Source organism: Capricornis sumatraensis, chromosome 5 (assembly GCF_032405125.1).
Source record: "Capricornis sumatraensis isolate serow.1 chromosome 5, serow.2, whole genome shotgun sequence".
Taxonomy (NCBI): Eukaryota; Metazoa; Chordata; class Mammalia; order Artiodactyla; family Bovidae; genus Capricornis; species Capricornis sumatraensis.
This window is the reverse complement of record NC_091073.1, coordinates 14,215,542-14,234,953: the sequence shown is the minus strand read 5'-3', so window position 1 is coordinate 14,234,953 and position 19,412 is coordinate 14,215,542. Positions and strand designations below refer to the sequence as shown.

The 19,412-nt window shown below is 39.9% G+C and overlaps 1 protein-coding gene across 2 annotated transcripts; it reads left to right on the top strand.

The window, feature by feature from the left end:
* Nucleotides 1-1,257: 1,257 nt before the first annotated feature.
* CYP51A1 (cytochrome P450 family 51 subfamily A member 1) lies at nucleotides 1,258-18,855 on the top strand. 2 transcript variants are annotated; one of them, XM_068972358.1, is made up of 10 exons: nucleotides 1,258-1,532; nucleotides 3,367-3,465; nucleotides 5,766-5,942; nucleotides 7,152-7,278; nucleotides 9,078-9,252; nucleotides 10,131-10,250; nucleotides 10,645-10,840; nucleotides 11,858-11,953; nucleotides 12,510-12,678; nucleotides 15,773-18,855. In XM_068972358.1, the coding sequence occupies exons 1-10, from the start codon at nucleotides 1,356-1,358 to the stop codon at nucleotides 15,949-15,951; spliced, it is 1,515 nt and encodes a 504-aa protein (XP_068828459.1). In that variant the 5' UTR covers nucleotides 1,258-1,355; the 3' UTR covers nucleotides 15,952-18,855. The 2 variants fall into 2 exon arrangements, with proteins under 2 accessions (XP_068828459.1, XP_068828460.1); XM_068972359.1 differs by lacking the exon at nucleotides 1,258-1,532 and adding an exon at nucleotides 2,656-2,759.
* The last annotated feature ends 557 nt before the right edge of the window (nucleotides 18,856-19,412 follow it).

The window sequence follows — 19,412 nt, the reverse complement described above, 5'->3', positions numbered from 1 at the left end:
AAGAATGGAGCAACTTTTAAGGCGGTGGAATTACAGGACTTGGTGACCGATGAGATGTGATGCGCAGCGCAGGAGGGCAGTTTGGTGGCCACTGGTGCCCCTCCTACAGACGCAGTATGGGAGGAGCGGGTTGGCCGCCAGGTGAGTGAAGATTTATGAGTTTACTTGGCGTTACTGATACGATCTCCAGACAGAGGAGTCAGAACAGGCAACTGGTTGTTTACTGCTCCTTCCACTGGGCCTCGCAGTTTCTCATTCACTGCTGTTTTCCCAGTGCCAAGCACAGCAGCCAGCTCTTAACGTTGACTGTATAAAGCAATGAGTCTGGGCAGGGGCTGGTGACAGTTACCTAACAGGAGGGTTCCACTGGGCGGTCATTTTACATGCATGTTTTTGAAACCACAATCGTGGATGAGCTCAGATTGCGTGTAACAGGAGGACCGAAATTCCGTTTCAAAATCTGTCTGGTCCTAAACAGCTAGAATAAGTGGCGTTCTTGGGAAATATTGCCTCAAACAGGTCACGACGGCCTGTAACACAGATACCTAGCTTGCAAAATTTGCTTCTGTCAGACGCAGAACCCCCAATAACCACGAGATGTTACCTCTATCACTGCATATGAATACCTGTCTGGTTTTATTCGAGGTGAGATGGGAATGACCTCAGCGTCCCAACCTTCAGGGTGTAGAAGGCGTCTTTCACAATCTCCCTTTACCGCGGATACTTGGAAGTCTCCGACTGCCCAGGACGCGGCCCTCCAACGGGTTCAGGTGTGGCGCCTTTCAGCGCCCAGGCAGGGGGCGGCGCTCCGGCCACCCGCCCCGCTGACGCCACATAAGCCGAGATCACCTCAGCCGCGCGCGGTGCAATCACCGAACGCGCGCCGCCGCCGCCGCCACGCCGCAACCCTCCCTGAAATCCTTCCGCCCGCCCCATTGCGGTGTCGTGTGCTGGCGCCCCGCACCAAGGACACACAGGCTCGGGTGGCCCGCGATTCTTAGGGGTGACCTCCTCTTAAGCCTGTGTTTCTCTTCTGTCTCTGCACTCCCCGTGCCACAGGTGCAGCCTGCTTCTTCAGGGCCTCTCTGTCTCGGCGCAAGGAGACTTCGGCATGAGGGTTTCCATTTAAGGGGCGTGGCTAGAGGCAGGCCCCGCCCCATTCTGTGACGTACAGGGTGGTGTGGGAACGAGCCGGTAGTTATAGGGGGTGGGGCTGGGCTTAGTAGGAGACCTGCTGGCCGGGGCCGCCTCCTAACGCCCATCTGCCAGCTTCTCTTCCTCGGTGGATTCGGAGGAGCCGCGGCAACCTCGGCCTCCAGCGTCTCTGGCAAACTGACGCGGGGGTGGCGGCCGGGATGGTGATGTTGGACTTACTGCAGGCGGGCGGGTCAGTGCTGGAGCAGGCGATGGAGCAGGTAACGGGCGGCAACCTCCCATCCATGCTGCTCATCGCCTGCGCCTTCACGCTCAGTCTGGTGTACCTGCTCCGCCTCGCGGTTGGCCACCTGGCCCCACCACTGCCGGCTGGGGCGGTACGTGCACCCCTGGGGGTTCTGGTGGGGGGGACGCTGCGACCAGGGCGACCGAAGAGCTAGCGAGGGGCTGGCACCGCGGTGGTGCCGAAAAGTGGCGGCGGGCACGCTGGAGGCTGGCATTGGGAGGGGGTCGAGAGGCAGCAGCCCCGATTCTGGTGGCGCGGGCGGTCGCGACAGCCCTGACCTTACTGAGCTTGGTGCTGGGTGCCCTGATGTCGGTCGCGTGCCTCGTCCTCGCTGGGGTCGTGTTTGCCGCGACTGTGGTCTTAGAGATGGCTCTGTTGACCGAGGCACTGCCGGTAGCCCTAATGGCCAGGGTCGGGGTGGCGGCTGTGGCCCTGAGCGTCCGGATAACGGTACTGGCCGCCGTAAGGGGTGTTTCAGCCCTGGTGGGGGCCCTGTTGGTGGTGTTTGGGGCAGCTTCGGCCCTGGTGGTCGTCATCCTGGGTGGCTACCCTTGAGTGGTTCAGGGGCCTATTTTACATCAGTTTGGAGAGGAATGTGTTCAGTTTGGTAGAGTGAGCGTCATGAGTGTTGCAGGAACCTTCCTATGATGCTAATAAAAGATCAGATTCTCTAACTTGGAGCCTTTACTGACCACTGGCTTCTATTTCCCGAATATATGTGATGAATGCTTTTTTAGCCAAACCAAGTAGCGCTGACAATAGAATCCATTTTTTACTGACAGTGGAAATCACAAACTATTGACCAAGTAGTTTTTGAAATGAGTTTTGTTTGACCTCTAACAGACATGAGGAAGTTTTTTTTTTTTTTTTCTCCTCCTATGTGTGGTATTTTTGAGGAAGTATTATCTTTGGAAAGACAACTGTAGTATTTTAAGATTGTTGCTACTATTGTCCAAAGAGTGAGTTTGTAGAGCTCCTTTCTCTTTGAGAGTACGAAAGATATGAGGACTATTGTCCTTTTTCATAACTGCACGTTTGATTTCAGGAGACTTGATGCTGTAATCTGTGAGTCTCATTTCGAGGCATCTGAAGTACACTTTAAGCCAGCGTGCTCAGTGGTTCAGTCGTGTTGGACTCTGCAACCCCATGGACTATAGCCTGCCTGGCTCCTCTGTCCATGGGATTCTCCAGGCAAGAATACTGGAGTGGGTTGTCATTTCCTCCAGGTGATCTTCCCGGCCAGAACCTATGTCTCCTGCTTTGGCAGGTTGATTCTTTACCACTGAGCCATCTGGGAAGCCCAGAAATACCTTTTATAGTGAGTGCTAAAATGTTCCTTCTAGAACTGATTTTCTCTCTTTAAAATCAATGGATCTAGATCATTCCTTGAGAGAGGCATGATAATGTGTTCTGTTGACCGTAATGAGGAATGTAGCATCTTAAACATTTCCCTTCTTTCCCTCAAGTTACTCTGTTTTTTTCCCATTGTGGGAGTAAAGATTTAGGCAAGATTTGGGGACTAAAATTGTGAGTGGTAGTAGAAATAAGTGCTCAAGAAACCATAGTTTGAGTTTAGTGTTTTTTTTTACTTATGGTTAGGAAAGTTGCCTAGAGCCACTGATAATACTGGGCATATTCTAGAAAGTGTTCAGCATTTATAATTGCAGTACTGTGATGTTTGTCTGGTCATTCATCTTATACCAGGTTTTGAGTTTCTCTTCTTTTTCCCAAAGCTGCTCTCTCTCTAAGGTATTTGCGATTTGCTTGTCGTGAAGTTACTTTTGGTGCTTCATCTTTTGGTAACTCCTTAATATTAAGGACAAGTTTCTTTCTTTGTTTCTTTCTTTTTGAATTGTGAAACTAAACTGAATGTCTTATAATAGGAAATGTAAACTCGAAGTTTTTTTGTTTGTTTTCTTTTGCAGAGAAGTCCACCATACATTGTCTCTCCAATTCCATTCCTTGGACATGCTATAGCATTTGGGAAAAGTCCAATTGAATTCCTAGAAGATGCATATGAGAAGGTAAGTGTTACAAATCATTAAAGGAAAAGAAATTAGTGCTTTTCCAATTTTCTTTTAAATGGTGGAATATTAAAAAAAAATGTAATCTTATGCTTATCCCTAGTACAGGTAACAGATGAAATTGGAGCTGCTCTGGATTAAGAACTCGAGAGGTCTTAGAGACCCTCTTATGTTCTCCTTTGTTCTGGGATTATCTCTGAGGAAATTTAGTTCTGGCAAAACCACTGGCCTCAATTTTGTATTCACTGATCACAGTTAACATGGATACTATTAATAATTGACCCTTTTTTTTAAACCATGCATCTGTGGAATTTTCTAACCCCCTCTCTTGTCCCTCCCCCTTCAGCAAGTTTCTGTACTTAGTCTCTGTTTCCACACCTCCTCTTTACTTACGCTTTAGTCCACTCGAGTCTGTCTTTCAACCCCTTCACTAAATGAGTACCATGTCCTAATATAGTGAACTCAGCTGTATTTGTCAATGATGACCACTCTCACCTTAGCTGTGGCTTCTCTCACTTTTTCTTCTGCTTCTGTGAATGCTGCTTTCGTAACTCACGCTTGGCTATTAACTGTTGAGATTCACTGAGGTTCAGTCCTTGGCCTTTATTCTTTCCTAGCTGATCTTGTCTCTACCTGCAGCTTCAGTTTTTAGCCACATGAAGTGAAAGTGTGAAAGTGTTAGTCCCTCAGTTGTGTCTGACTCTTTGTGACCCCGTGGACTGAAACCCACCGGCTTCCTCTGTCCATGGAATTACCCAGGCAAGAACACTGGAGTGGGTCGCCACTCCCTTCTCCAGGGGATCTTCCCAACCCAGGGACTGAGCTGCATCTCCTGCACTGACAGGCGGATTCTTTATCTCTACGCCACCTGGAGAGCCCAGCCAGATGTAAATGACACCCAAATTAAAGTCTCCGGTTCAGGTCTCTTCTTTGGTCTTCAGACCTGGATATCCACCTCCCACATGATTTCTTCTTAGTTGTCCAAAGTCACCTGAAATCAAACATTAAAAAAATCTGACCCTTTGATTTTTCTCTCTAATCCTGATGGTCCTTCCTGTTCACCTTCCTCATCATTGTTCTACCAGTTTTGCAGTGTACCAGGAGCCTAGGATTCACTCTTGATACTTCCTGCTCCATCCATCAATTCATTGCCAAGCCTGCAGATATTCTCTTCAGAATAATTCCACATCCTTCTGCTTCTGTTTCCACTGCCTCTCCATTACATTGTCCCGAGTGCTCATCATCAGGCTCCCGTAACAGGCTTGCTGGTCATCTGGCTCTCCTTCAGCTCCTATCCCTCCCTCCTCTCCATCCAGGAGCCAGAGGGATCTTTCTTTTAAAATATGCACAGATTAGTATCTTTCCCATGCAGTTTAAGACCTTCTATCTCATTCTGTTGCTTGCAAGGATACAACTCCCTGAATGTGGCTTGTAAGGCTCTGTATGGCCCTACTAGGTAGACTCATCACATCCTTACCTTCTCTTTTACCTTTAGAATTCTGTGCATGCTCTGCCATCAGGCTAACTACTACCCCTCCCCATGCTTTAGCTCTCAGCTCTGGTGTCTTTCTTTTTAGTCGTTTTTATCGGTTCTCTCATCAAAGAGTTGCTTTCCTTTGTGTAGTACTTGTCACATTTGTAATTTTACATTTGTTAATGTACTTATTCAATTGAGTTGTATCTTTTTAAATAGCCTGGAGTTTCTTGAGTCAGAGACAGTATTTTTCTTCATGATTGTATCCCCAATAACTGAAATCTTTAATAGTAATCAGAAAACTGCAAAGCAAAGCATTTAGCACCTAACCAGATTAACAAAAAAATTAAAAATGAGATCATTCAGTATTGGTGAGATAGTGGTAAGACTCATAACTAAATAAAATTTTGGTATCTTCACATAGCAAGGACTTTAGGAAAGTTTGTATTCTTTGGCTACTCCTGTAAACTTACTTTTAATCAAAGGGAAAAAATATCTATATTCTCAGAGATATTCATTACATAATTCTCTATAATAAATAAAAAATGGACACATCAACCATAGAAAGAACAGTTGATATGTCTGTGAAAGATAGAAAATATTTTCAATATAAGGAGTGAAGAAGGCAGAATAGAAAGTTTTATTTATATTTTATTTGGAACTGGATGAACATAATTATACATTTGGACAAAGACAGGGGAAGAATTGCATTAAGGTTTGTGAATGTTTCAATCTTCAACAGTGTATTATTTTATTGTTTAAGATGAGTGTCTTAGTGCTTACAGATTTTTTGGTAACATCACTGTGGGTATTTTTCTCTCTTCAGTATGGACCTGTATTTAGTTTTACCATGGTGGGCAAGACGTTTACTTACCTGCTGGGGAGTGAGGCTGCTGCACTGCTTTTTAATAGTAAAAATGAAGACTTGAATGCCGAGGATGTCTACAGTCGTCTGACAACACCTGTGTTTGGGAAGGGAGTCGCCTATGATGTGCCTAATACAGTAGGTGACACTGTTAGCTTGAAGAAAGACAAACCTACAGTATACAATTTATAGCTAGTAGTGTAAGCTGTATTGCTGAAGTGTAGAAGAGATTATTCCTTGCCTCAAAACTCTGAAGAATCAGGAGGCATTTATAAGAAGGAAAACCAAGGGTAGCTGACAGAGAATGGGTATTTTGCTTTATAGCTGCTGGTGTGGACTAAACAATTTTAAAGGGCTTCCTACGCAAAGCAATATTCATAGAATCAATGAGAACTTAGCGTGTTAACATTTGATTTGAAGTAGTAAGAAGGAAAAACTTATTTCATCAGAAAGGCCTCCTATTAATACTTTCCTACCTCCTACCTGAAATTCTAGGGTGAGAGCTCTTCTGAGCTAGATGTTGTTGGTTTTTGAAGTTTGTGTGATTTCTTTGCTCCCCAGAAGGCAAATATTTAAGTGCTGCAACTTGGTATGAAATGCAGATCCGATAATTAGCTTAATCACTTGGTGCAGCCTCTGGCTAGCCATGTACCATGCATTACCCAGTCCTCTAGTATAGCAGCTGAGAATTGACATTAAGTGTTGCTTCTGGGGATTGAGGAGGTATGGAGGAATGAACAGCTCTCCTTAAGACCAAAAGTGAAAGCCTAGGTTAATCCCTCTGGTTGGATATATCTAACATAAACCCTTTGGGGAAGATCTATTTTAAGAACGTCCCCAAAGGGTTTATTATCTCAGTGTGAATTTATTCCCACTGTATAATATTCTAATTAAACTTTTGGAAGATAATGTGAGTGAGGAATGATATTTGTTTGGGAATAAATGGTAGAATATGTAAGAGGATAAAAATATTACCAAAGCATAATGGACCTTTGGGAGACTGTGTTGGCATCTGGGTTGGGTTGGAAGACTAGAATATAATGGAATAGGAGGAGGCAGCCTTGGAGTCAAAAGTGGGGAAAGCGGGTGTGCATAGGAGGGAAGGCCAGAAGTGAGGTTCCTAATTTATCATTTGAATTGGACCTGCATAGCATGTGTCTACTACATGTTATTTCAGATAGAAGCATGAAGTTTTATCTGGTGTGGTGAAGAAAATAATTTTATCTTTATTTTCAATTTTTTAGAAGATTGCTTTCTTTGAGTATTAAAGAGTTATAATAACCCAAATGAGTCTCATGATAAAACAGAACTGTGTTTTAATACTTGTGTACCCTTAATATTTTGAAGGTTTTCTTGGAGCAGAAGAAAATGTTGAAAAGTGGTCTTAACATAGCCCACTTTAGACAGCATGTTTCTATAATTGAAAAAGAAACAAAAGACTACTTTAAAAGTTGGGGAGAAAGTGGAGAAAAGAGTAAGCGCGATATTTTGGTTTCTCGTTTGTCCGAATATGTCTGCTTTTCTGTGACTAGAAATGTTAAGAGTGTGTGTGTGTGTGTGTGTGTGTGTGTGTGTGTGTGTGTGTGTGTGTAAAGAGCAAACTACAACACGTGTAAAACCACCTTGCATGCCTGCATGCCAAATCGCTTCGGTCGTGTCTGACTCTTTGCCGCCCCATGGACTGCAGCCCACCAGGCTCCTCTGTCCAAGTGATTCTCCAGGCAAGGATACTGGGGTGGGTTGCCGTGCCCTCCTCCAGGGGGTCTTCCCGACCCAGGGATCGAATCCACGTCTATTACGCCTCCTGCATTGGCAGGCGGGCTCTTTACCACTCATGCTACCTGGTAAGCAAAACCACCATATGTTTAATGAAATGAACATGTTATGGAGTTAAAAGACTTGAGAGGAAGTAATTATTGTTGCTTACTTAGCAAAATCTTAAAATATTTTAATTAATTTGCATATTGTTTATTTAGCTCAATTACATAAAAATGATTCATGATTGAATTTTGAAAGAAACCAAATGTAAAACTTACATTCAAGGTCATTTTAAGATAATATATAAAATAAAAAAATTTGCCTTCCATATCAGCAAGTTGAAGTCTAAAAGATTGAATTATATATGTAATACATTTTTTCTAATGTTGTATGGTAATGAGTTATTTCAACAAAAATGTAAGATTAAATACATAAGCTTGCTGTACTACCAAAAGAGCGATTTTAGCTGTTCCCAATAGAAATTTTTAAAAAACGTTATTATGTGCTTTCTCGCATTATGTAGGGAATATATTGAACGTAACGTAACATTCTTTGGACTCTGTGAATCTAGTTTTTATACTGGACTGCAATTAAGTGTTGCCATCGGAACCATTGCCATAGCCCTAGCAGGAGGCAACATCTATCTACAGGGCAGTGAGACTACTGTGTAGGTCATCACATTCTGGATCTAGTCTTCAGCTTCTATAAAAGGTCCAGGAACCTGGTTTTATTTAATAGACTTAAATTTTATGTGACATACTTGCTATTCTATGAGAAGCTGATGTATAAATGAGAATGCTAACTGAATAAGTACAAATGAGATGCAATTATGGGACGAAGAACAGCATAATATTTGCTGCACTTCTCTTTATTGGCAATCTAATTGGAAAGCCAAATGACAACTAGAAGTTCGTTTGGTGAACATGGAATCAAAGAACAGGATGTCGACTGGGTAATTGTTGTGACTTTTAAAGTGTCCTCCAGGTGTGCTTACCTGATGCATCTGTCTCAAATGTTTGCATATACAAGATGGTAATTAGTTAGTTTTCTTTTAAGACTTTTTCAAGACTTAGGTTTTTTTTTCCCACTTATGAATTTCCCACTTTTGATCTGGGGAATAATCCATTCTTCAGTCTTTGGACTGCTCTTTCTTAGAAAGCACCTTTTTATCCCCTTATGTTCTAAATAACCTTTTTATTGCCTTTATTATACTGTGACCAGATAACCACATTCATTTCCATCTTTTTATCTTTTTGAGATGAAGGGCTCATGAGTCTGAGTGAGCTTTTAGTTACCTCTGTGGCATCTATCTTGGCTCTCCAAAGAGGTGGGCTGCCTTTGGTTTCTCTTTATTGTAGCCTGTCTGCAGGCTTTTTTCGATGGTGTGAAAAGGATCTTGTTGGTTAATGAGTTAAATTTTTATTCTCATTTCCTTCACAGTACTTCTGCATCTCTAAGAAAACATTTCAAAAGAATTTCGGGCAATAGTAATGGGAATGATGTTTTTCCCTCTAGATTTGTTTGAAGCTCTTTCTGAGCTCATAATTTTAACAGCCAGCCATTGTTTACATGGGAAGGAAATCAGAGGTCAACTCAACGAGAAGGTGGCACAACTGTATGCGGATTTGGATGGAGGTTTTAGCCATGCAGCCTGGCTTTTGCCAGGCTGGCTCCCTCTGCCTAGTTTCAGGTATGGATAAAGAGATGATGCTTGGTCATTTCACTTTGTGTATAATTAGTGTACTATTGGTTTGCTTTGCATTAAAAAAAATAAAAATTAAATATAAAAACAAACAAATTGGGGGAGATTATTAGCCTCCCTTCTTCTGTAAGAATTCAGCATTTTTTTACATAGTGAGCTCATTTAACATTAAGTTTCAGTTTTAGAAAGGTTAATTTGACTGTCCTGATAGTTTAAAACCCGCTTGTCCCACATATTCCTTGTACTCAGGAATGTTCCTGAACTCTACCTAGAAGTGATGCAGCTTTCTAAGCACCTGAAAGTATTTGACAAATTTGTAGTTTATTGTGAAGTTTCTGTGTTTTGAAGTATCCATACCTTTCTTTGTCTCCTTGTCAGCTCTGTTGTGATCTCCTTAAGAGCAAGGATCATCTGTGATACAGAGAAACACTGCTCACAGGACTTGACATGTAGCTTAGTGTTTTGCCTATTAGTAGCCTTTATTGATTCATTTCTGTTCGAGGAATGGGAGTTATTCAAATTTTAAATCCTGTAGAAGAACCAGAGTGAGTCTGTCCACTTCAAGAATTAATTTGCTTAGAATTGGAATTTCCTGTTAACATAAAGGTGTATTTCTGCTTTCTTTTAAAATGGAAAATGGTTGTAAAGGAGTAATCATTTGAGTCTTCAGTTACAACATAGGTAGTGTGTTCAGAATCAGGGATATGTATGTTATAACACATTTCCTGTCCTTAAGGACCTTAGAAATTCCTAACAATATAAGATTTTCATGGATTCTTTTTTTTTCTCTTGGTTCTGAGTTTTGTCAATTGATACCTGAAAGTATTGCTTAATTTTTTAAAGTCATCTTCATGTTTGAATTATAGACGCAGGGACAGAGCTCATCGGGAGATCAAGAATATTTTCTACAAGGCAATCCAGAAACGCAGAGAGTCAGGAGAAAAAATTGATGACATTCTCCAAACTTTACTAGAGTCTACTTACAAGTAAGAGCTCTTCAGATCACATATTAAACTGAAGCAGGAAATTCTACATAAAAAACATAGTTAAATAATATGTACATTTAAAAAGTAATAATACTGGCAAAAATTAGTAGATATGACCTTTGAACTTCATAAATGGATGAGACATAAATTACTGGGATCCTGTGCCTTATTGGAATTTAGTACCGTGCATGTGAAAAGTTTGCTAGTAAACTGCAATGAAGTCTTTGTAATCAATGTCATAGTTTTTATTGGCCTCTCTTCTCTAAAGGGGGAAAAAAAAATTGGACTTTTGATGGGCAAATGCAAGAGGAAAAATGAACTAGTTTTTGTGTAAAGGTTGGGGCATGAAGTGCGTCTGCAAATGTTACATTTGTGTGTGTGGTCCATTCTGTAGGGATGGGCGTCCTCTGACGGATGATGAAATAGCAGGCATGCTTATTGGACTGCTCTTGGCAGGGCAGCATACTTCTTCAACCACTAGTGCCTGGATGGGCTTCTTTTTGGCCAGGGACAAAACACTTCAAGAAAAATGTTTTTCAGAACAGAAGACAGTCTGTGGCGAGAATCTGCCTCCTCTGACGTATGACCAGGTTTGTGAGATTTTCAGCTTCATTGCTGCTTATGATACTGAGTGTGTGTGGCTGATTTTTAAAGGGGACAATTTGGGATCTTCTATATACTATAGAATAAATTGATTATTTTTAGAAAATTCATCATAGCCTCCCCTGAAATGTCCTATTCCTGGATCTGTTTGCTGGTATTTTGTTGAGGACTTTTGTCTTCCCTTTTTTACAAATCTATTCAATTTGTTTTTGAGTTAGTTTTTGGCAGTTTGTGTCTTTCTAGGAATTTGTTTCATCTAGGTTATCTAACTTGTTGGCAAACAGTTGTTAAAGTATTCTCTTATCATTCTTTTCTATTAGGTCAATAGTGATGTCTCCTTTTAATTCCTAATTTTAGTAATTTTTACAGTGATAATTATATACTATAAAATCCACCTATTAAAGTATATAACCCACTGGTTTTTAAAAATATTTTCAGAATTGTGAAACCATCATCAGAGTTTCATTTGAAAATGTTTACACCACTTCCAAAAGAGGGCCACGAGCAGTCCATTTCCCCTGCCCCTGGCAACTGCTAATGTATATTTTGTCTTTTTGCATATGCCTATTTGGACATTTCATATGAATGGGATCCTACAGTATGTAGTCTCTGGTGACTAGCTTCTTTCACTCAGCATGTTTTTAAGATTAATCCATGTTGTAGCATGTATCAGTACTTTAGTCTTCTTTATTGTGAAGTAACATTCCATTGTGCGGTTATACCACTTTCATTAACCTCTTCATCAGTTGATTGACATTTGGATGCTATGAACATTTGTGCACAGGTTTTGAAAGAGCTGAAACTAATGATTTTTGCTAATGTTCTCATGCTTTAGATGGGTAGCTTTTTGCAGGCCCTTCCCTGCCATTCGTCAGAGTGATCTGTTATCTTGGCTGACCATGGACAGTAATAAAACTGTTTTTATTCAGCCACTCTGAACTTGTTTGTATCCTGCTGCAGTATGTTAAATGTTTGTAAAACCTGGAAAATGTTTCTCTTTTTAGCTCAAGGATCTCAATTTACTTGATCGCTGTATAAAAGAAACATTAAGACTTCGACCTCCTATAATGACCATGATGAGACTGGCCAAAACTCCTCAGGTGAGTCTCCTGGCTAGAGGTTTTCCTCTGTGGCCCCAAGTTTTATTTATCAAAAAGAAATAGTGTAATATCAAAGAGAACTTTTTAAAGATGTAGAATAATCACTTGTACATAATTTTCAATTTTACATATTCTAGATATAAATATTTTTACGTAACTGCAGACAGTATACAGGCTCATCCGATCTCCCTACATTTTAACAATTAGGGCTTTTACAATGGAAGTGTATTTTTTCCTTGGTTTTTTAAAAATAACATATATGTAGTTATAAGTAATTGTTTAACTGTGGAACTGTATAAATTGGATTGTGAAAGGCTTCTTGAAATCCCATCCCCAGCCCCAAGGCATTATTTTTTTAAATTTGTGTATATCCTTCCAGCCCAATGTTGTGTAATATGGAAATCATCTTGAGTTAAAATAATTTTTAATTGGCCTACTATCCAGTTTTAAAATATATGTATATTTCATGTATATTAGTGCTTTATTATACAATGATCTGATTATTTGGTAGACTATTTTAAAGTTATCTAATGAAATGTATTGCTTTCATCTGTAGACTGTGGCAGGGTATACCATTCCTCCAGGACATCAGGTGTGTGTTTCTCCTACTGTCAATCAGAGACTTAAAGACTCATGGGTAGAGCGTCTGGACTTTAATCCTGATCGCTACTTAGAGGATAGTCTAGCGTCAGGAGAGAAGTTTGCTTATGTGCCATTTGGAGCTGGTAAGATGATTACGCTTCATATTTGAATAGTTACTTCTGGTAACATATTTGTTAAATAATCCGTGTGAATTTTATTTACAAATATCTTCCCCTTTTCTTATGGGTCCATGCTTGCAGACATTTGTAGGAGTATAATCTCTGCAGGTTGGAAGAAATGTTTCATTGCTACTAAAGGAGACAGTTCTGTGAATCCTTACATGCCTTTTGTAACCCATCTGGTTTTATAGTTCTCATTTTTGGAGTCTACCCTGTTTTCCCTTATCATGCTATTTAAAGCTCTTTGTGAATTCTGTTTTAAAGAACCGTTGAAGTTAGCACACCATTTGGGCATTTCAAGCTAAATATGCTGAGGTAATCAGCATTTCAGAAAAGAGTAACGGCACGGAAGCTTTTCTGGATTGTTAGTGAGCTTTTGGTTCTTTGTCTATGTATTCTTATAATGTTCTTTAAATTTGGACAGTAGTCATGTATGGATGTGAGAGTTGGACTATAAAGAAAGCTGAGCGCCAAAGAATAGATGCTTTTGAACTGTGGTGTTGGAGAAGACTCTTGAGAGTCCCTTGGACAGTAAGGAGATCCAACCAGTCCCTCCTAAAGGAAATCAGTCTTGAATATTCATTGGAAGGACTGATGCTGAAGCTGAAACTCCAATCCTTTGGCTACCTGATGCGAAGAACCGACTCATTTGAAAAGACCCTGATGCTGGGAAAGATTGAGGGCAGGAGGAGAAGGGGATGACAGAGGATGAGATGGTTGGATCACATCACCAACTCCATGGACATGAGTTTGAGTAAGCTCTGGAAGTTGGTAATGGACAGGGAAGCCTGACGTGCTGCAGTCCATGGGGTCGCAAAGAGTCAGACATGACAGTGACTGAACTGAACTGAAATTTGGACAGGTAGTGCCTAACTGTGCAAACCTATGCATTTCGAATAAGATCCTAAAATAATGCAGGCCGACTGCTTTTCCTCCAGTAATTTCTCTAGTCATTGGTACTTTGTACAGATAAACTGTATTCTACGACATTTGATTTCTCCAAAAAGACTGTTTAAGTGACATGACTTGTTTATCATTGGTCACACCTTTTCCTCACGTAAATCAAAGTATAAAGTCCTTTGGGAACTTTAGATCTTAATAACTATTAAGACCCCCTCTTTGAGCTTCCATAATTTGTTAGAATGGCTCACAGAACTCCAAAAAATTTGCTTACTGACTGATGGTTTTAGTTCAGTTCAGTCGCTCAGTCGTGTCTGACTCTTCGCGACCCCATGGACTGCAGCACGCAAGGCTTCTCCATCACCAACTCCTGGAGTTTACTCAAACTCACGTCCATCAAGTCAGTGATGCCATCCAACCATCTCATCCTCTGTCGTCCCCTTCCCTCCCCGCCTTCAATATTTCCCAGCATCAGGGTCTTTTTGCATCAGGTGGCCAAAGTATTGGAGTTTCAGCTTCAGCATTAGTCCTTCCAATGACTATTTCAGGACTGATCTCCTTTAGGATGGACTGGTTGGATCTCCTTGCAGTCCAATGGACTCTCAAGAGTCTTATCCAACACAGTTCAAAAGCATCAAGTCTTCGGTGCTCAGCTTTCTTTATGGTCCAACTCTCACATCCATACATGACTCCTGGAAAAACCATAGGTTTGACTAGATGGAACTTTGTTGGCAAAGTAATGTCTCTGTTTTTTAATATGCTGCCTAGGTTGGTCATAACTTTTCTTCCAAGGAGCGTCTTTTAATTTCATGGCTGCAGTCGCCATCTGCAGTGATTTTGGAGCCCAAGAAAACAAAGTCTGTCACTGTTTCCATTGTTTCCCCATCTGTTTGCCATGAAGTCCGGGACCAGATCCCCTGATCTTAGTTTTCTGAATGTTGAGCTTTAAGCCAACTTTTTCACTCGCCTCTATCACTTTCATCAAGAGGCTTTTTAGCTCCTCTTCATCTGCATATCTGAGGTTATTGATATTTCTCCCAGCAATCTTGATTCCAGCTTGTGCTTCTTCCAGTCCAGCATTTCTCATGATGTATGCTGCATATAAGTTAAATAAGCATGATAACAATATATAGCCTTGATAACAATATATAGCCTTTTCCTATTTGGAACCAGTCCGTTGTTCCATGTCCAATTCTAGCTGTTGTTTCTTGACCTGCATACAGATTTCTCAAGAGGCAGGTCAGGTGGACTGCTGGTTTACTGCAGAAGTATACAACTCAGGAATAGCCTGACTGAAGAGCACAGAGCAAAGCAGAAGGAAGGGGTACACAGCTGCATGCCCTCTCTGGGTGTGCGACCCCCACCCCCAAAAGTCACCTCATGTTGCAAATTCAGGTTGTGGTTCAGAGGGGCTTGTTATGGATAACAAAAGGCTCTTTTCTTTGACCTTTATTGCTCTCTTAAGAAATTCCAGTGGTTTGAGGAACTCTGTGCCAAGAATGGTCGACTAAATACATATTTATTACAAATCACATTATCAGAGGTTGTGATACCTTTAGTAATGAAGGCAGATTTGAAGCCTTAAGTCCTGTAACATGGTTCTTCTCTTTCAAGGTTGGAGATCTAGTCCCTTGCGTTTCTCTCTGCATTCTGGAGTCAGCTTGCCAGTCTTTATACGTATATGACCCCTTACATCTTGATGTGTTGCTATTTTCAGTGTATTAAATTCCTTTTCCATAATCATTTGAAATGGCGTTTAAAGTTTTGATCGGAAGGTTCATATTATTAACTTTTAACTATGGGTCTCTTGGAAGAGATGTTCAGAATATTCTAGTTTATCTCCAAACTTGATTACCACTGTGTGTTTCAAATGTTACATATATTCAACCTAGATAGATGCTGGGTTTCAGGAAAAAAACAATTGGAAAAATCATTGTATAATACCCCTGTGCTGCTTCCCCTAACAGACATTAAAAACCTCTTGGGATTTTTATGGTTACTTAACACTGTTATGAAAAGAATGTCTCTTTACTATAGTATCTGTATATCTGCTTTCCACCTTTAATTAACTGTAGATAAGCAAATTTTATCACTCCAGACTCAGAGATGAGAAAGAATTCCAACCAATTGTTATGGAAACTTTTTTTTTCTTTTCTAGGGCGTCATCGTTGCATTGGGGAGAATTTTGCCTATGTTCAAATCAAGACAATTTGGTCCACTATGCTTCGTTTATATGAATTTGATCTCATTGATGGGTATTTTCCCACTGTGAATTATACAACTATGATTCACACCCCTGAAAACCCAGTTATCCGATACAAACGAAGATCAAAATGAAAAAGGCAGCAGGGAACTAAAATCTGAACATCTGTAAACTGCGAAAGCACTGAAGAGAATGAAGTTTGATACAACTCCCAGTATGCTTTTTTTTTGGTTTGTAATTTTAAATAAGTTTATTTAAGCTTACGGTTTTTATGTATTAACTGAACAGCGCCATCAAATCCAATGGCATTTCAGAAATTTCCTAATAGTTTTATGATGGATACTTCATATGCTCTCTTTAAGGAAATCAAGCTCATTAGTTTGGGGTGAGGATCTTTGGTAACTGGCAGATTCTAAATGACACAATTTCCAGGTGTTAAGAGCATACATAGCTCTTGGCAAGAAAGTTCAGAGTATTCAGATCTTGTACTAGATCTCCAAGTATAAAATATAAAAGCCCAGTGAAATATCTGGAAGCCTTAGGTTTTTCATTCATTTATTGGGCAGTGTATGTATATGTAAGGATGGGTAGGGAGGGAATAAACACATTTAAAGCCTTGGATAAAAGAGAATCCTATTGTTTTGGTATGATAATATTTAGCAATGATGGAGCTATATTGTAGGAAAATATAGCCTTTGAAATAGCTGGAAGCACTGTCTGTAGGAAACAGATTTCTGACAATGACTAATTATATTTCCTAAAAAATAATTAGTACAAAAGACTGCTCGTGTGACTTGACCTAATTACCGAATATCACATATTTATCTGCCTGATAAATTTGTATCTGGGTCCACACAGTTCCATCTGTGTGGAAGTCCAAAATAAAGTACTTGAAGGATAAGTTTTGTTCTCTTTGGCCCAAGGTGATTTCCATTTCCTCTCTAGAATCTAATCAGGGGTTTTTGTGATTAGTTCTGTTCATTTAGGTTAACAAGCTTTGTTTTTTCTTTGTTAAATAAAAAACCTGAGATCAGGAACTGTGGCTTTAAGACAAGGATAATACAGTGCAGGGTTTCTTGGGCGTGTATTTCACTGGTCAAATTCTGTGAAGCCTGTGTTCAAGAATCAACTCAAATTATAACTGGAGATGCGACTGTGTATTACAGCTCTGTTTAAAAGGTTAGAGGTCTCATGTTAAGCTATTTGTGAAGGCAAAATCTGTGTTGAGTTTTTCACATTAAACTATCTTTGAGAGTATAGTCTGTATTCATAAATTGTGAAGTGTGTGGTTCAATGAGAAAAATTCAGGAATCTAGGAACTGGGATGGGAAAAAATAGTGCCATTTTTATTTGTACTAATTTCAAACCATAATATTTTCTTTATTCATGAATTTAGGTAACCACATTAGTATCTGCAGTATCCATGATTCTGCAAACAGAAATCAGATACTTTTCATATCACATTATAGATGTCTTGTAACTTTATCGCTAAAATTATGGTATTATAAGTCTGTCAGATCTGTTAGATCTTATTTCTTTACTCACCACAAAAATTCTTTACAGTATGTTTATATAACTGGTTCCCTTGCAATCCTATATACTGTATGTTTTTAAAAACATTCTTCTGGGGACTTCCCTGGCGGTCCAGTGGTTAAGACCTCACCTTCCAGTGCAGGGGGTGCAGGCTGGTCCCCTGGTCAGGAGCGAAGTTCCCACATGCCTCGGGGCCAAAAGACCAAAACATAAACCAGAAGCAATATTGTAATAAATTCACAAAGATTTTAAAAATGGTCCACATCCAAAAAGCATTATTTTGAGAAGGGATCCATAGTTTAACGAGATTGCTAGACACGTTCATGGCACAGAAAAGTTAAAACTCTGTGGTAAGGCTGGTTCATGTTTAGTGAATAGTTATAAGATTTAACAAAAATTAGTTTTCAACTACAGGCTAATTATTAAGAAGCATTAACAAGTCTGACTGTGGAGGCCTAATGTTATAAGCAAGAGTACCTCTATGAGAGCATCTTTGAATTGGATAGCAGGAATGCTGCTTAAGTGCTGAACTATGGTTAATAAAATTTAAGATTTTGCATCATCTCTGGGCATGGCTTTGAGGAAACACCTTCGGATACAAATAACCCTAAATTTATATATTAGGTAAATATGGATTAATCACCAAAATACCCATTTGGCTTCTAAATGACACTGTATGTAGACTTAAAGTTGATACAAAGGCACAGAGGAAAACTCTTCCTCGATGTGGAGAAAGAAAAATCCCGGTAATATTTAATTCTAAAATTAGGACAACTTTCTGAATCTCTAAATACTACATATTTGAGATAAATAATAAGGTGATATGTACTTCCATAGGCTGAATGCTTGTGTCTCTCCAGGTTTGTATGGTAAAGTGAACCCCCAATTTGTTGGTGTTTGTAAATGGGGGAGGTGATGAGGTCAACGGGGTGGAGCTCTCATGAGTGGGATTAGTGCCCTCATAAGAGAGACTTTAGAGATTACCCTTGCCCCTCTGCCATGTGAGGACACAGAAAATTAACAGTCTACGAAACTAGGAAAACAGACTCTCACCAGATAGCAAATCTGCTCAAATCTGCTGGTGCTTTGATCTTGGACTTTCTAGCCTTCAGAACTGTGAGAGATAAATTTCTATTGTTGAATAAACCACCCAGGCTATGGTATTTTGTTACAGCAGCCTGGAGAGACTAAGACATGCGCTGAAAACTAAGGCTCGTTAAAAATGAAGAAGGTTCTTTTTGGCTGCACCTTGGAGCTTGCAGGGTCTTAGTTCTCTGACCAGGAATTGATCCTAGACCCTGGACAGTGAAAGCATAGAGAAAAAATAAAATAACATAAAAATGGGCTTTAAAAAAAGAAGTGAGATCCTAGTATTTATGGGAAAATAGCTTTGAGGCTAGATGCTTTATTGATTTTCAACTTTTAAAGTCAAGCTATGGACAAAAACATAGCAGATATGGTGCTGATTGTAAGATACATGGAGATATTAACACCTTTGACACTATGATAGGAAAGTTTGGCTTCAGGAGATTTTAGGGGAGGGGGAGGGGGAACCTTAATATCTTCATCTTTTGAACTGGAAAACCAAAAGTTACTATGAAAACTTGATGAAGAAAAGAAACGGAAAGGTTTAAGATAGTCTCTCAAGTTATAAAAAAAATCAGAGCAGACAAAAATTAGCTATAGTATTGATATTGAAAGGAAAGGAAGTCCAATGTTAGAAACTTAAAGGTTAACTGTCTTATTGGAAAGTCAACAGACCATAGTGAGTAAAATATATCGAGAGTTGATATGTCTGGAACTAAAGGTATTAGCACATACTGCAACTGTAATTGTTGTCTATCAAAAGAATTAAAAATATCAAAACTATCCTTGAGTCTAAGGTTGGAGCAGGAAGGATGGGGCAACATTAGCTTTGCATCCTAAGCTCTTGTGAACATTATAATTTGTAGAAGTGAGCATGTGCTGTAAATATAATTTTAATAAAAATGTAATAAAATGTTAAATTATAAAAAAAATGAAGAAGGTTCAAATACAGTGTAGTTAAAACGGTGAAGTCATT

What these genes read in the sequence shown, in the direction of transcription:
- CYP51A1 (XM_068972358.1), top strand. Translation starts at nt 1,356, where the DNA reads ATGGTGATGTTGGACTTACTGCAGGCGGGCGGGTCAGTGCTGGAGCAG. An exon ending in GACTGGCCAAAACTCCTCAG is followed by an intron (nt 11,954 to 12,509) that starts GTGAGTCTCCTG and finishes TTTCATCTGTAG; the next exon opens with ACTGTGGCAGGGTATACCAT. An exon ending in TTATGTGCCATTTGGAGCTG is followed by an intron (nt 12,679 to 15,772) that starts GTAAGATGATTA and finishes TTTCTTTTCTAG; the next exon opens with GGCGTCATCGTTGCATTGGG.